Raw genomic sequence first — 18,770 nt, forward strand, 5'->3', positions numbered from 1 at the left:
GAATTAGAAGGAGATATTTTTTTTTTTTTCATTTTGGTAATTTTTTTTTTTGTTGTTGTTGAAACGTGATTAGACGTCATTAGAGTGATTTTTTTCAGCTGTTCACATCAGACCAAAGTGCTTGTTGGCATATGAAACGTGATTAGACGTCATTAGAGTGAATTTGGGTAACATTAAAGCCATAGTGTCTGAAATATAGAGGGGTAACAGATACCAGTAAACTTCAATGCATACCCTGCAAGACTGGGTGACCACGCTATATGTGTTCAGCTGTTCACATCAGAAAATGCTATTTGGGGTATAAAATAAATTGAACAAAATCAGAATGAATTTGGGTGACATTACAGCCATAGTGTGTGAAATACAGAGGGGTAACAGATTTTGGTAACCTCTAATATTGCGGTGAACCAGAGCATTATGTGTATCATTATGTGTACATACTGTTAGCATGTGTAATACTGCATTTATGCAAATTAGCTTTGCAACAATGACTTTAGTCAATTACCTTGTGTGAGTAGCGGATGGAGGGAGTTTCTCTGAGGTTTCACTCTATGCACCTTCATTCTCACCACCGAGCACCTACTCTGTAAAGGTATCCAGTTACCAGATCCAGATCACTGATTGTTTTCAAATGCATTACCAAGACAAAAAAAAAATATATATATATATTATAAAACAGATTAGCCATTAATATACACTCAACTGTGGCTGCAGCTCTATATTAATGCCCTATGCTTCTTTGGCAACCATAAACAGTTTAGAGTTTAATGACGAATTATATTATTAATATATTTAATTGGTTTATTTTATATTTCTGTCGCCTAATATAAAAAGCCTCTTTATTTTCTGTATTTTCTTACTGTTTTGTATCTTAAGGGCAACAGGAGAGTCTAATCCTGATGAGACTGTATAATGACATATTTGTGAAACTTAACCAGATGGCTCCAATGCATCTTATCTTCCTTATACACTTCCCATGTAGCCTTAGAAGACCACTGTGCAGCGCAGCATTTTGTTGTATCAACACAATCATGTTTATGTTCGAATTCTAATTAAACTCAGGAGATTATGACTGATTCTCTAAATTAACAAAAATATAATACCTCAAAAAACAAAAATCAACACTAAGCATTTAGTAATTTGACACTGTGGCATAGGAAATGTCTCACTAATTTTATCTGAATTACTCAACATTTTCATATCTTGTTAGACATAAGTCAACACTACTCCATGGGCATTAAAGTACAAATAAGTGTCCACACAGACTTACTAATAAATGGACATACGTGTGTTCACCTACATAAGGACTATTTATTATCAATGGACCTGCAGTATAAATGGAAACCCGAACAGAATAATGTTGAGAAAATCTGAAAATAATAACAGATGGGGGGAAAATACAAAAGAAGAAAGAGAGACCTCCCAGGACAGGGCGACAAAGTGAGAAATAATTTTTTTTATTGAAAGGAAACAAGAGGGATAGAACAAAGGAGTGGAAAATCAGACAACCACTGTACAAAGAAAGAATACACAAAAGATCTTCAGCTAAGAGTAGACTGAAATAAAGTGGCTCCAGCAAATCTCTATAAAATACTACATTTTCACGCTGTCTAGAACAGGGTAAAAGCTCTCACTCCACCTTCACAAACCTGGCTTATAAAATGTGATGAATTTGATCTTTTCTGAGATCAAACATCTACAAAGATCGAAAGCAGCCAATCAATCTCCCTTTCTGAATGAAGTAATTCAGAACACAGTGAATGTGTGTACCGTAGTGTGACAGAAAACGTCATAGTGCAGCAAAAATAAAAACCAGCTCAGCCTGAGGCAGAGGATAGATCACCTTGTGACTGTGCCGTGTTTTTTTTTTTTCTTTTTCTTTTTTTTTCAGCCTTGCCTCACATTATGCTGCGTCCAGCCTCACTTCACAGCAACAACTGAGGTGCTGTGAATGGACTCCATGACGGCAGTCAGGCGGCTACACAGATCGTGGGGGGATTTCCTCACTTTGGGGGGCTCCTTCAGGACCACCATTCCTGCAGAACAGTCTAGGACTCTGGGCAGGAAATCACTGAGCTTTTCCTGAACAGAATCTGATTATCCAAAAAACAGACAAACATGAACAAAACATGAGCATGTAAGAATCTAATTGAAATGGTCTATATATGAAATCTGGGGAAAAAGAGCCCACCATCCATGTCCTGCCCCAGATAGGAGCACCAGCAACTCCTGATCAGCTCTATGACATCCAAGTCCTCTTGGCTGATGCTGCCTCTGACCATGAGGTGCATGCAAGGGATGATGCACTCATTCATGATGGTCACCGCATCTGCCACGTCATTTTCATCTTGACTTTTAAAGAGTGTGGCTGCGCTCTCATTCAGCTCCTGTAGGGTGTAGGGTGTATTTAATTCCAAATATCAGATGGAATTAAAATGTATTGTACCAGTCAACTAAACTCATTATCATAAAAAATTTTGATCTAAAGTAATACAGAAACAAAAAATATTAATAAATAAAATAAATATAAAAATATATTAATAAATAACATTAATATAATGTGCCTATATATTAATGTCTTTACAAAACTATATATACTTGAATTCAAATTTTTGGGATCAGTAAGATTAAAAAAAGAAAAAAAAGAAATGAATACTTTTATTAAGCAAAGACACAATAAATAAAAACTTTATATTAAAACAGAAAAACTTTATTTTAAATTATAATAATATTTTACAATATTACTGTTTTATTGTATTTTTGTTCAAATAATTGCGGTTTTGGTGTAATTGCAGAAAGAGACTTCTTTCAAAAACATAAAAAACTTATCTTACTGATAACTTATTAATGTGGACATACTTTCAAACACTTTCTTCTGTAAAGTGCTATAAGTGACTGGTCCACTCCTTTCCTCTCCCCTTTCCTAAGAAGGACTGAGTTGTCCTGGTGTGCATGTGCGAGATAATTCAGAGCTTCTCTTATCCTGCAAATTGAAAAGATAAATATTGTAGCCTTACAAACTCTCCGATACAATCCAATGCAAAGGCAATGTCTGTTGTCCCTGAGTCTACATACTTTCCATTCTGATACTGCTCGAGACCTGTCAACAGGTAGGCAAATACAGTCTTGAACATGCTGTAGTCATCATGCCATTGCTGTGAAGAGAGGGAAGAAAATATAGTTTGAAATGATCAAATACATGCACTACTGTTCAAAAGTTTGGGGTCGGTAAGTTTTTAACATCTTTAAAAGAAGTCTCTTATGCTCATCAAGGTTGCATTTATTTGATCAAAAATACAGTACAAACTATATATATTATTATTAATTAAAATAACTTTTATATTTTAATATCCAAAGCTGAATTTTCAGCAATCAATATTAATATTCATCAATCAACATTACACTGCCAAAAATCACACTAATATTCAGAAATAATCCCAATAAACAAAATGCTGAATAAAAGTATTATTCTCTTTCCGGTTCAGTTCATTATAACAGCATTCATTTTAAATATAAATCTTTTGTAACATTATAAATGTCTTTACTGTCACTTTTGATCAATTTAATGCATCCTTGCTGAATAAAAGTATTATTCTACTTAAAAACAAATAAAAATCTTACTGACACCAAACGTTTAAACAGCAGCATATATCATACATTTAAGATTTAAGACTTATGGGTTTTACCAAGTACTCATCCATGTCCATGTCTTCTGGTTTAATGAGAATTATATAACATCCCTCCCCCATCATAATAACAACACCACAACAAAAAAATAACAACCAATATAAATCAAATCAATCAATCAAAACTAAATGTACAAAAAAACTGCATTAAGTAACTGATTTAAAGGAAATCTGTACCGATCATCAAAACTCAGGTTACGATCCGCAAACTGCTCCAGTAATGTCCTCTCAATGACACGGTTAGGCGCCTGGTTTTGGAAAAGGTAGACCAGAACATGCTGGAGTCGAGGGTCCTGCTGGGGTGTGGTCTCTTCCTGGGAAAGCTCATATAATCTGGAATATTCCTCATGAAACGCCTGATGAAGAGATCCAAAAGATTTCCAAAGAAATAAACAGGGTGCTAAATAAAGTACCAAGTAAACTAATTTAATATTTAATAATTTATTATCTAAATATATGAGAACTGTGAAGTAGCTCCATGTGGTGTGTTTTTTTTTAAGATGTATACCTTGATGAGTCCTGCTTCAGTCCCATCTCAAACAAATACCTTTCCTTCCCAATCAAACCCAAAAATGACGCCCTGCATGGCTGGTGTTAGCATCATCTATTCAATTACAGATTTAAAAAATGTCAAAACAAATTAAATTAAATATCATCCTTAATTATACAATTCATACAAACCAAAAACCCTTTACCTCTTCATTGTAGCCATCAGTATCAGAGCGCACCAGAATCTTGCCTACATTGGGTATCTCGACCTCAGACACGTCATTCTCAGGCTGGCTGCGTGCGGCTGTGGCCTGGTTCTCCTCTGAGGATGAGGCCTCCGGCTCTGCCTCTGGTCCTCCCTCATCACTGATGACCTGCTCCTCCACCTCCACCTCTGACTCAGATCTGTCTGTAGTGGCTGACTCCACCACAGGCTGAAACACGGAGAAAGAGGGTGTTGAATGACTTTCAATGATCTTATCCACTCATTATAGTCTATACAGATGTTCACTCAAATAACAAAAATTTATACAAAAAACAAAAACTAAAACACAACATGATCCCCCACAAAAAATCCAAATTGTTTTTAAAAAACAGCGGAAATGAGAATCTCTGAGCATCATCTGACTAGATTTATAGTAGTTTTTAACAACATTAATTCCTTTTAATGCTTCAAACCATCTACTAGTACAAAAGTAACATTAATTCTTTTTAATTTTCAATGCATGGATGAATGTTAAATGTTTAAAAAAATAGTGCTGCCCACTTTCTGTGCATACAACAGTGATGTGTTTTTTTTTTGTGTACCTGACAGAGTCATTACCACAAAAAAAATAAAATAAGCATGAACTGAAATAAAATAAAATATTCAAAATAAATAAATACAGGTATTTTTATTTCAGCTAGTTGCCAAGGTAACATTTCAAGTACTAAAATAACAAAATTTGATGGTTAATTTGTATATTATATTAAACATTTACAAAAAACGGTAAAAGCTCCCTGATTATATTTTAAGTAGATAGTCAAAATTATAACTGAAACTAAAACTTAAACAAAAGCTCCCCGATTATATTTTAAGTAGTTTGTTAAATGTGTTAGTGTTGTGTGTTTTTGTACGATGGTACTGTTACAGAGTCATTATGATAACTGAAACTAAAACTGAAACCATTAAAAATAAATAAAATAAAAAAAAAAAAAAAAAAAAAAAAATAATTAAAAATAAAAACTAACCAATAAAAAACTACAACAGCAATTTAATAAAATAAAACTTAAAATTGTAAAATAACAAAACAAAAAACAGTGATACTAAAATAACACTGATTCTTGAAGGATAGCATGCAATTTATCTGGCCACCGTTGTTGTCCTTATGTTGAAACATAGATTTGCAACTGTATTAAATAGATTCACAATTCATGTTTGTGGTACTACATGTATGTTGCAGAAAATTCTCTTCAAGTAATGCTAACTGCCTTATTTTGCTTATAAATATCCTTGAATGCAATATGAGATACTAACCACTAGAGGTCCTATCACTACCATTTATGACAAGGCATAGCAACTAAATCATGTAGTGACAGCACAGTCATAAATCAGAAGCACCAATAAAATCAATGAGTCAAAAAGAGGAACAGCAGAAGATTAAATCCTGTGTTGTAAGTACAGAATGGACTTGGTGATTGAAACTCCATATACTGAGTCAATAATATCCAAGATTACACTCTCTAAAGACTTGACAGCAAGAACACATGGCACTTTAACAATTGCCTGTTGATTGAAGAATCAGGAAAATGTTCTCCATAATCATTTAATGACTGCGAAAAGGAAGGAATCCAGTTGATCTTGCAGGAAACACAGAGCTCAGGTTCTATTTAAAGCTCTTCTCTGACACATTGTCCCCAGGAACCCCGCATTAAACATGAACCAGAAAGACTGAGGAATGTTGGACGGCTCTCAGCTGTCCGATGAACCTTATCCACATACTCCTTTCCAAATCTTATCCTCTTACAAAATACCAGAGCTTTTGCACAACACAACAAAACACAACACAACAGATAAAACATTAAACATTAAGCAAGTACAAACAAACAAGTTTGTAGTGATTTAACCACTAATGTCAATCCCATATTCCCATACACTGTGCCAAAATATAAACAAACATCTTTTCTATACTGAAATCCTCAAAATTCATAATTGTAATGAAAAATCACAAAAAAAATAAAAAAAAACAAAAAAAAAGTGTTTAAATGTATAAAAGTAAATATCAAAAGAATAAAAAAAGTATGTTTAAATGTATAAAAATACAAACTAATACACTTAATTGTTTATAATAATGTAAAATGAATATTTGCTTTTAACTATATATATATATATATATATATATATAGGGCTGTCAAAATGATTAAAATCACAAACACAATCGCATCCAAAATAAAAGTTTTGTTTACATAATATATGTGTGTATACTGTGTAATATTTATTATGTATATATAAATACACACACATGCATGTATATATTTAAGAAGAATATGTTATGTTTATATATTAAATATTTTATATATAATATAAAATAATATAAGAATATAACTATATAAATATTCTAAATATATAATTTATGTGTGTGTATTTATATATACATAATAAATATACCCTGTACACATACATATATTATGTAAACAAAACTTTTATTTTGGATGTGATTAAATCATGATTAATCATTTGACATACAGTTAAAATTAAAAATTTGATGACATAAAATAATACATTAAAATACACCATAATATAGAAATATACAGTAATGATATACAGTTAAAATTAAAAATTTGATGTTTTAATATAATACATGTAAGTTTACTGTAATATACTGCAGATTTTGGAAGTATATTTTACATCTAAAATATGTTTTATCAAAGTGTGTGAATAGTATGAAGTAAAAGTATTAATTACAATTTATTTTATGGTGAAACTGCATGTTCTATTTAACAAGACATTGGCAATATAAATAGTTTATTAAAATATTGTTACAATTATTTGTAAAGTGAAAGTTAAATAGTTTTATCAATATTTAACTTACATTTAACTTTTTGTTCAATGCATTAGTGTTGTGTGTTTTTGTGTGATGGTACTCTGTTGCAGTTCATGTTGAGGAAGAAAACTGTGACCCATATGCACTGTACGTGAAGCCTCCAGTGCTGTATATGGGACCTATTTTTCCCACTCTCAAATAACGCCTTAACACTCTCACCTGACTCTGATCTGGCTTCTCTTCATCTGGCGGGCCATGTGTCTGGCTGCTGGGGATACACTCCTCACCTCCCTCTTCCACATTCTCACTGGGCTCTGATGATATCGAGCTGACAGCTGTTGAACTGGCCATGGGCTCTGGGAAGGGAAAGCACATTTGAAAATACTGTATACCTGCAATAGATACATGGAAAACATCTGACCTGAAGAAAAAGGTTCTGACCTTCACTGTCCTGCGCAGAAGCTGCTGTAGATGGTCCTTCGGACACTTCATTTGTTTGTCCTTGGACTGGTTCTGGCTTTGGCTCTTGCTCTGGGTTCTGTGGCTCTTCTGGGATCGGTTTCTCTATGTGCACTTCTTCACATTGGGCCTGGCAGAACTGCTCTTCCCATTCTCTCAGCTCCTGCTGGAACCAGCGGTTATCCTCCCGAACATAACGCCTCAAGATAGACGGGAGGGAGTCCATTCCTTTCAGAGCCTGCCCTGTCTCATCATCTGTGTCTTCTGTTCAGTGACATAACATTATTGTAGCAGATAGGTAAAGCAATACAAAAAGTTGCCTGATGATAGAATAATTGTCTTTATGACAGATAAATGACTGCACTGTTGCTATTGGCCATTTCGCCTGTCAAGCTTTAAAGCTTACTAAACTGTTGGAAGCAAATTCTGTAGTTTAAAGGTGTTTTTATGCCACTTGTAATTGGAGTTTTGTTTATTCCGCCTCTGAATTCAGCCAGTAAGTGAAAACACTTGTTATCGTATTTGTGGATTATTTCATTTTATTTGAAAAGCAGAAGCACATTAAATTGACTCTGGTGTGAATCTCCAGTTTCAGCAACTTATAAGTAATAACTAATGTGACATGGAGCCAAAGTAAACTTTATTTTAAGAAAAACACCTAAAAAATGTATATTAATGTCAATGTTTATGACATGTTGACTGTCCGACTTCTTGACACTTGGGTAGATTCCTCTTCTATTTTCAATCTTTTACTGTCTTCTACTGTTATATTTAGTGTTTCATAACACCTATTCATACCACCTGATACAAAATGCTTTCTGTCACCCCCCCCCCCCCCAATGATAAACAGTGCATTAGAAGTAATTTATTCAAAAAAAAAAAAAAAAAGGACAGAAAGTCAGTTTGCACCATCATTTTGTTTGACAGACATAGATAGAATACCTACCTTGAACGGCGGTGACAGTGGTTAAAAATTACTTTTTTATTGTATAACATTTACATAATGCATTCAATGTCGACCCCTGTGACATAGACATATTCATAATAATTTATTTTTACAGAAAATATTAGGAAAGCTAATCAAAATAAAAAGCATTAAGAGTATTTGATGTTCACGTCTTGGCAGAGACTCTCATATTTCCCCAAAAATGATAAAGCATACCATCAAAGCTATCAGCATTAATTTATGAAAGAAATCAGAGCTAAAGCCAAAGCCTTAAATCAAGTGTGTGATTTGCTTGGCTCCTTCAGCAAAATCTGAGAGCAGATGCGTAATCTGAGAAGCACAAGGGGAAAGTACCTGCTATGAGGTATGGCAGCTTGTCACTGATGTACATGAGGCAGTATGCGCTGGCGTTGGTCATGCCACCGTATGAGTCTCGAACCAGCTCCTCCCAGGTTGACTCTGTCACCATTACATCGTTGTACTTCAGCCAGCGTTTATTAGCATGATCATAGATGTATGCCCAGTAATGGCCAGCGGAGGCCTGTCCTTCATGGACGAGCACAGCGTGCAGCCTATAGGGCACCTGGAAGCATCAAATAAGAAGACAAAGTACATTGAGGTGTCATGCTAATTTCTTGAAAGGGCTCAGTCAATATAAAAGTACCAATGAGTGTTCAGGATATAGACTTTACCTGACACAGACTGTTATCTGAGTACATGCCCTCCAGGGCCTGGCTGACCTTGTCAATGCTGGCTTTCAGCTCTGCACACAGAGAAGGAACACAGATCAATATGCTACGCCTGAGTCCAGGATCCTGATACAGTCACAAACGCATTAGGATAACTGCTTGTGAATAACGATGGCCTTTAGAACAGAAAATTAAAATGTACATTGGATACAAAACCTAGTGAGCTGCCTCGCTGCCTACATAGACAGCTGTCTTCTGTGGCAACAAGAACTCTGCGTGCCAAACAAATAGCACTCAGCATGCAAAGTGCACAGAAGATCTGACTCAAAATTGATTTCAATACAGGCGACAAAACATTATGAAACCAGAAATAAACATGGCACGTAGTTCTCAATTTTGGGTAAAATCGTTTTTTAAAGCATTTATATCATTGCTTTTAAGTGCTTATTGAATTTTCTGTTAATTACTTAAATACATATAATTTTTCAATTATCTTGAACATCTTGAATTTATATTCTCACAGATTTGATTTTGCATTTGATGAAGAATTTATAAGAAAAGTATATTCTGTTATTAACTATGGTATGTGTGCAGTAGCAGGACTTCCAGGTATTTATTGGCTACTGTTTAATGTAAAAATCTAACTATTTCACAAAAAAACATAAAAAAAAGTTTTGTGTCTGTATGAATTTTAATGTTTTTGAAAAAAGTACTCACAAAGACTATATTTATTTGATCAAAAATATTGTACAATTTCTTTTAACCAATTTAAAATAGCTGTTTTCTATTTTAATATATTTTGAAATGTAATTTATTCCTGTGATGGCACAACTGAATTTTCATCAGCCATTACTCCAGTCTTCAGTGTCACTTGATCCTTCAGAAATCATTCTAATATGCTGAAATATGCTGAAACTTTGATTACTATTATTCTTATTATCAGTGTTGAAAATAGTTGTGCTGCTTTGTGTGGAATTCTTTTTTAGGATTCTTTGATCAATGAAAAGCATTTATTTGGAATGGAAACATTTTGTAACATTATCAAAGTCTTTACTATCACTTTTTAATCAATGTAATGTATCCTTGCTAATAAAAGCATTCCTTAAAAAAAATGTAAAAAAAATTATTGACCCTAACTTTTTGAACGCTACACATTTTACATATTGCTTACTACATAGGAGGCAAGTCGCCATATTCATATTTGCACTGCATTATCTTTAAGGACAGTTTTTGCATCTAGAGTGTGCCTATGATTCCTTCAAATGCTGTCTAAATCTCACCAGGTTTTGAAGCAGAGTGTATGTGTTCACTAAAAAACACTGATTCAAGCTTGTAGAAAAACAACATTCACTCAGTGAAGGATCTACCGTTTACGGTGTTCTCAACTTCTGCTCTCCAGCGCTGTAAGCAGCTCCTGACGAAGTACAGCTCTTCCTCGGTCACGCTGTGGGGGGCTGGTTGCAGTGGCACCTCTATGGGGGATCTGCACTGAGTAAAAGGCTTGTGTATGTGAGTTCTCTGTGTAGCTGTCTGCGGACAGCCCGAGCCATCTGATGAGCCTGCATCATCTGGTTCTGTTTGACTACAGCAAAGAAATTAAACATTTAGAGTGGGACAAACACGGAAGAGAAAACTAACAAAAAATGATAGGCACAATTTGTCACGCAGCTGATGAATATGACTTGCCTGCTGTCACCTGAGCTGGGTTCTGTGTGTGCGGCAGGGTTCACAGGTACTGAGGCTGGAGACACGTTTGTGGGTTTCGTGGTGGCATACTCCAGCACATACTGCAACATGTCTGCCAGAGGGTATTTGGTTGGCCCTGAGCCATAGTTTTTATATCTTTAAAGAACAAAATAATTTTTTTTTAATATTTAAAAAAAACACACACACAAATAACAATTTTAAAAGATTACTTGACCAGGATTTAGTCTCTGTTTGGCTTTTAAACGTACCCCTCAAGTTTCTGCTGTAGAACTGTTAACTGGTCCTTGAGTCTCTTGACTTCCCCTCTCCTACCATGGGTCTGATCAACATTTTTGTGGAGGTATCTGCTCACATAAAAGTAAATTGCCATTTATCATTGCTTTTTATGCTTTTAAGAAACAAAATGAACAAATAAATAAATATGTAACTAAATATATAATTATATAAATAAATTACATATTTATACAAAAATATTCATAATTAATAAATAATAAATAAATAAATCTACAAACAAACAAATCAATCAATAAAAACACATATTTATCATTATAAATAAATTTATAAATTAATGAATAAATCTATAAATAGACAAATAAATCTACAAACAAGTAAATAAATAAATAAAACCTGTAGTAATGACATTTCTCACCTGTCCATATAGATCACTTGGGGGAACTCCAGTTTTTTGTGTATTTTTTCTGGTCGCCCTAAAGACTGATTGAACTCAAATCTGGATAACTCAAATGTCAGCACTGGTGGCAGCTTAGAAAACCACCTCTGCAAACAATAAAAACCCACATCCTTTTAATTAATTATAAATATATATATTATTAAAAATTTATAAAAAGAACATGGGCATATTTCAACATATAATATCCTTATTCTTTTTCATAATGATATCTTGATATGTTTGAATCTCCCTTAGCTCAAACAGTAGAGCACGGTTCTAGCAACACCAAGGCCATTGGTTAGATTCCCACGGCAAGAAAATGCTTTGAATGCAAAGTCTATTTGGATAAAAGTGTCTGCCAAATGCATAAATGTAAATGCAATGTAAACATCAGAACAAATGACAGCAGTTCATATAATTGTATGTCATTAAAGTAGAAAACTCACCTCCTGGCCAGAGGACATTGTCTGATCTGAATGAAGTGACTCAATCTCTCCTTCAACCATGGCACCCTCCAAACATTCATCTAAATCATCGAAGCCATTCACTTGGAGAGGGTATTGTCCAAATTGCTCAATGTTGGACATAATCTTTCCTGCACACAATTACACAAATATCATCAAGGACTGTGATAAACAGAATAATTACAGAAGAAATATCACTCTCTTACCTTCATGAAGTCTCTCAGCCACAAATGTGCCATAAAACAGCTGGACCATGGGGTTGTTTTGTTTATCCTCTGTACTAAAAAAAACAACAGCCACCATTTATTATTTTGACAAAAAAAAAAAATAAAAATCACATCAACAACAAAATAAACCAAATATACCATAGGGTAATTACTAATGATTCTTTAACAAATGCTACACTCATTACCATTTATTAATTAACCCTCCACAGCAAGATGTTGCCTTGGGGTAACAAACACATTTTCTTCATGTTGCAAGCACATGATGCATATAAGAATGAAATAAAATAAACCATAAAAAAACCATTAAAAATTTAAATACATCTTAAAAATCATTAAATACATTTTAAAATCATTTCCTATCATGATGCACCCTGTGGTGGATATGTGCTCTGTAGATCTACCCTCAAAAAATGATTTTTTTTAAATGTTCCACCCATCAAAAATATGAATCACATTTCTTAGTAAGTAAAGTTAATTTTAAAACAGTTTATGAAGAATTGCTTCAATGTGTTTCTTGCCTTTATGAAACTGTGGAATGGATTAAGGATGCAGTGAAAAAGACACTAGAAAATATTACAGTTATCAAATGTTATTATATTACATTATATTTTATACAACTTTAATTAAAATAAATAATATAAATTTCAATACCATAAATAAAACAAACCCAATTAACATAAAAACAAAACATTTCTTTAAAAACCGATCAAAAAAACAAAACAAAAACAATCTTTGAAGCATCAAAATTAAGTCATGCTCACTTCAACAAACGCTATTATTATTTTGAATTTATAAACTTACTTTCCATTAGCAGCCAGCTGGAACTCAACCCAGACAAACAAAATCAACTTGAATTCAAATACACCCAAAAACTAGAATAAGTGAGCTTAAAATAAACACAGTTTTCCAATAATACAACACAGTGTCTGTTTAGAAGAAGCTCTAATGTAGATTAATAAAGTACTGTGAATGGCAAACATTTCAAGACACCTTTTATTAGCCCGTCATTTGCAACTGTACCTGTTGTGCTTCACTGGTTCTAAATGCATCCCTGAGAAGCTCGACTGCTGCAGAGGGGTCTACAAACCTACGGTTTGAGCCCACCATCAGAGCAAACAGGCAACGCAACTCCTGCATGAAGGCAATGTTTCTTTTCTCCTGCAACAGAAATCTTGTCAGCGCAAAGTGGAATCATTCACATATTTGTGTACAGTAGATCTACTTATAAAGCTGAGCAATACTGGCATCAAGTATTTTAATTTAAAGGAACAGTTATCCAAAAAATCTTTGAAGCATCAAAAATGGAAATTTGCTGAAATTTTAACATATATAAAAATATATAAATGACAATTAATACAACACTTTAATACAACACCAAGACTAAATGACACTCATCTGGCAGAATACTCACTGAATGACTCGTGCATTTCTCCAGCACACGCTCAGACAGGCAGTAATTGAGCACCAGTCTACGGAACACCGGCAGATGGAACAGAGACTAAACACAAGAGAATTTCATTTTTTAGTCCAATTTGCCCTCTTCTAGCATGCATTAGGCCATGAACAATTATAGTCACACTATTTGACCAGTTTTATTGACACAGTTGTTGCTGATTTTGTTTTCATGTTTCGTTACGTCTTTTGATGTCAGGGTGCATTTTGGCTGAGTACTGCCCTTGATGTGTTTCATGTACCAGGTTTTAAGCTATTGTATGAATGTGATACTATCAACAATTTACAAAGCTAACAAAAAAAATATTTAATAACATCTGCCATAAAAAAAAAAAAAACACCACATTAACTAAAAAAACAAACAAAACAACAACAGATTTGCAATCGACACAATATCTGCTCATGTTGGTCTAAATCAACATGCAATGTTTTAAGCACAAAAAAATGCTAAAACATACTTTTACTCTTATGCTCACCAAGTTGATCAAAAATACAGGTAAAAACAGTAATATTGTGAAATACTATTACAAATCAGAATATATAATATGATTTATTTCTAAGACGGCAAAGCTGAATTTTCGGTATCACATGATCCTTAAGAAATCATTCTAATATGCTGATTTGGTGCTCAAGAACATTATTATCAATGCTGAAAACAGTTGTGCTGCTTAATATTTTTGTGGAAAATTAGTATTCATGCTGGGATTGTTTTCAAACGACATCATTTAACTGCATTATGAATTAACAAAAGATTGTTTGTTACATATCTATAAGACATAAACTCACTCCATGAGTTCATGCCTCTCTTTATCATCAAACCAATGCTCTATTTAATTAGCTCAGACATCTATCAATATCAGTGAAGGCTTATATTTCAACACAGACATCTGAGAAGCCTCGCTAAATTCAGTCTGGAATGGATATAATAAAATTACAGCTCTGAGACACATCTGTAGTCAGGAAAAATATATAAAACAGATGCTAAACCTGATTTTATCTATTCACCAGTCATTAGGAACATCACTTATTTAATTTACACAGTATGGCCAGATCAAATAGTAACAGGTTAGAAGAGAGCACTTAATGCAGTCCTTTTGTTTAACGAATCGGTTAAATCATTATATAAAATTAAAAAGTCTAGAACTCACAAATACCTTTCACAACACAATTTTCATAAGCAATATGAAACTCATTCTAAAAAGTGAAGTTTACCAAAATGCACAAACCAGCAGGATAATTCAAATTTACTGATAATATTGAGTATTCATCATCTCAAAGCAAAATTTGTCATTAAAACTCCCCACACCTGAATGACAGCACTGAACCAGCAGGTATTTCCCACATTACGGATGCCCACAGGACAGTCCTCCTGTCGGATCCAGTCAGCAGGGCTGCAGCTCTCTCCAGACCCCTCACACCTCTTTCTTTTCACGCAGGCCGCATTCTCTTCTGCACTAACCTCGAGAGCCCTAGAGTAAAAACAGGAGTAGGTAAGACAGTAAAGACCACAGTCTGATAGTTACTGCTACCCATGATTTCTGAATTCACACAAAACCACTGTAGCAGGGGAGAAGAGGGCAACTATAACACCCTAAACTGTTTCATTCACACTCAGGTTATAGTGATGAGACTTGCTCAGCATGTGGTAAAAAAATGATGTATGGGGGTGACAAAAAATTATCCTGTTTTGATGCCCTTGATAACCAGGTTGTAGTTTAAATGTTAACATGATTTTGGAGGCAGCTGTAACACTAAAATTAATTGTAGCATGACATTAAAATGTCATTTTTTGACAGAACAGGTACTCTTAAACCATTGAAACAAATAATGGTTAAACTTGGCTGATCAGTATATTTTAGTAAAGAGAATTTAACGTATTTTAGATGCTTAAAACATTATTTCTTACAGTTAATACAGTACTACAGAACAGCGAAAACCATTGATTAACATCACTAAATATTAAAGCAATAATATTTAAAGCAATAATATTATTTGAGACTTAGTGTGTTCTTATAATTATCACAATTGCCCCCAACCACTGTTACAATTATTACTGTCTTAGAAGTATTATAATATGATATAGTCTTTTTCATTACAAGTAGATTATTTATAGTTACTTGAACCAAAAGCCAGTGACATGTACACTACCATTCAAAGGTTTGGGTTTGTTAAGATTTTTTAAGCTTCTGAAAGAGATCTCATTTATTTGCCATTTATTTAATCAAAAATATAAACAAAATACAATTATTTTCTATTTTAATATATTTTACAACGTGATTTATTCCTGTGATGGCAAAGCTGAATTTTTAAGCAGCCATTCCTCAATTCTTCAGAGTCACATGATCCTTCAGGTACTAAAGAAACTACTATCATTATATATATAAAAAAAATCTCACTGGCCCCAAATTTTGGAAAGGTCATGTACTTCTGGCACATGAAAATATTTCTCATGCCAAAAGCAGATGACTTGTACATTTGTAGTAGTCAATGAGTTATGAAGGAAAGTGTAAAAACAGGTAATGAACCTGTGCAGCTCTCTCCGCTCCGCTTCAGCCTGCTGTGACTCCTGAAGACTAAGCTCAATGGCGGTCTGCAGATCATCTTTAGCAGCACCTAATAACAAGTCCAGTTACAAAAGAACTACATGAGCATAAAATAAACATCATGACACTGCAATCTGTCACACTGCTATAAAAATAATTTAATCTTTAGAAAATGTGCTGACTTGAAGTCATCTGATATTAATAGTGTCGTTTCAACCCACCGTTCTGTGTACTGGAGGTGTTCCTCTCATTATTGGCTTTAGTTGTTTCTTCGGGCATGTGCTCCTCTTCTGGGGGCTGAGTGGTCAGTATCCCAATGGCATGGCTGATATCACCCTGACTAGCCTAGATAAACAGTTCTCTCACAATTAGTCATCACTACTGAAATACGAAAGAACATGAGTTCAGGCCGTGTGTTTTGCTATGTTTTAGTACCACATCTAGGTTACCCATCCCTCACCGCTGAACGCAAGTGAAACTCTCGCACATGGTATGATTTACATATTTACAAACATTTGTCTTTCTATTAATAGCCATGTTAGTATCATTACATCTGCTACTCGTGTTATAAACACATGGAATAAGTGCTGCTGTACTAAACATACTTTCAGGGCGCTCTGGAGAACCTGCGGATCCTGAATGCCAGTTATCTCTCTGAGCTGGTTAAGCAGCATTCGGCTCTGAAAAATACAAGCAAACATACAATTCAAATGCTTTGCCACAGGCATATTGAGAATACTTCTGTTTGTGATAACAAGACCCACTTGAGCAATTAACCACTCAATAACAGGATCCGTTCCAGAAAAAAAAAAGAGCAGGTGTGAACTGATCAAAACAAGAATATGATATGAGACGCAATTTGCAATTGGATTTATCACCCAGCATAACCACATTTCTGACTCAGGTGTCAAATGAGCATAGGCCGGAGGAGTCTATAGCTGGCCTGATCAACAGAAAATAAAAAAAAGAACTTGGCTCAGATAATAGATGCAGGAAAAATTTTTTTCAAGTACATTATGCCTGAAAATAGGCTTTAACATGTGGCATGTAAACATTAAAAAAAGACTGTGGCTCAGATAATAGATGCAGGAGCAACAGAACTATATAAAGCAATTCTAACAGCAGGTGGGAATGTCAGCATGGCTGTGGAAGCAGCCAGACACCCTCGGCTGGGAGCAGAAGACATATATGGTGAGCTGGAGGCCTGTGAGCGGCACTCAGAGCTCTATTTTGGGCCTTCGACACAGATAGTGACACAAGCAAACACAAGAAAAGTCACTAATTCCTAGATTTCAAAAATAAAATAACAATAAAAATTTAAAACAAAAAAACTTAAAGAAAAAATACAAATAAAAGAAAATAAAACATTTTAAAAAAACTAAATTTAAAAATAATAATAAAAAAATCCAAAACCTATCAAATAATAATTTCTGTACAAGATTCCTATGGGGATCATAATTTGAAAGCATCTAAAAATCAAACAAGTGCACAACTTGACAAGTGCAAACTGGATTTCGGACAGGATATTTGAGGGTTGAATTTTGTGTAATGCTTGTCAGAACTTTTCAATGAGAATCTTTTAATGAGAATGGGTTCTAATGGGTTTCAATAGATGGGTTCCAAATTAGGACAGAAATTAGTATATGTTTAAGATTCTATAAACATATTTGTTGAATTAAATATTACAAGTTTGCTCAAATATAATCAGTCTACAAAAACCAACAAACAAAGCAAATAAAACAAATAAAACGGTGACAGCAACTGCTGTGTCTAGATCTCATTAACACAAACCGTGTTACCATTTTTAATTAGAATACATTTTCTTTAAAACACAACACACTCACCGAGTTTTCAGACGTTTCCCCATGTTCAAAATCCTGTTCAACTCTCATGGCAATGACTTCTTCTTCTTTTTTTATATTTCTCCAGATTGCTTCGCCCTGACTCCAGAGTGTGAACAACACCACATCCCCCCAAAAGCGCTCACTAAACACACACACACACACACACAAGCGCGTGCTGGGAAAAGTCGTGCGCGCGCTTGGTAAACAGTCAAGAAACATCAAAGGATACGAGTCCCGAAAATCATAAAAATGGTAAAATATCATTTAGAGGTAATGTAGATTAAACTAAAATAAATAAAAATAAAACGATAAAAATAAAACCACAAAAATTATACCACAAAAAAAAATATCACCAAATAACAAAATATCATTTAACCATGAGATCAAAGCTTTTTCAAAGACATCCTCACTTAATTTGGTAATTGCGGTACTTAAATGTGGATTCTCCTTAGTTATGATTAATTTTTGCTTAATTTTGAAGACGAACTTGCACTATAGGCAATTGTAAACGGAAGATAAACTTTAGACCCGTAAAAAAACTAACAACTATGGTATAAATACATAACTTCTC

The 18,770-nt window shown here is 34.0% G+C and overlaps 1 protein-coding gene across 1 annotated transcript; it reads right to left on the reverse strand.

Annotated features, from left to right (window-relative positions):
- Positions 1-1,441: 1,441 nt before the first annotated feature.
- Positions 1,442-18,326, reverse strand: usp28 (ubiquitin specific peptidase 28). The gene is given in 26 exon segments (XM_042710873.1): positions 1,442-2,093; positions 2,192-2,387; positions 2,860-2,983; positions 3,076-3,155; positions 3,687-3,740; positions 3,830-4,042; positions 4,195-4,290; positions 4,382-4,612; positions 7,418-7,554; positions 7,640-7,921; positions 8,958-9,186; positions 9,296-9,366; positions 10,660-10,874; positions 10,979-11,134; positions 11,248-11,343; positions 11,649-11,776; positions 12,116-12,264; positions 12,340-12,413; positions 13,162-13,232; positions 13,381-13,518; positions 13,772-13,858; positions 15,119-15,281; positions 16,338-16,425; positions 16,577-16,700; positions 16,961-17,035; positions 18,200-18,326. Coding segments are annotated over 26 exon segments (3,498 nt in total). The 5' UTR covers positions 18,248-18,326; the 3' UTR covers positions 1,442-1,920.
- Positions 18,327-18,770: the final 444 nt, after the last annotated feature.

The sequence above is a fragment of the Cyprinus carpio genome, chromosome A21 (assembly GCF_018340385.1).
Source record: "Cyprinus carpio isolate SPL01 chromosome A21, ASM1834038v1, whole genome shotgun sequence".
Classification (NCBI taxonomy): domain Eukaryota; kingdom Metazoa; phylum Chordata; class Actinopteri; order Cypriniformes; family Cyprinidae; genus Cyprinus; species Cyprinus carpio.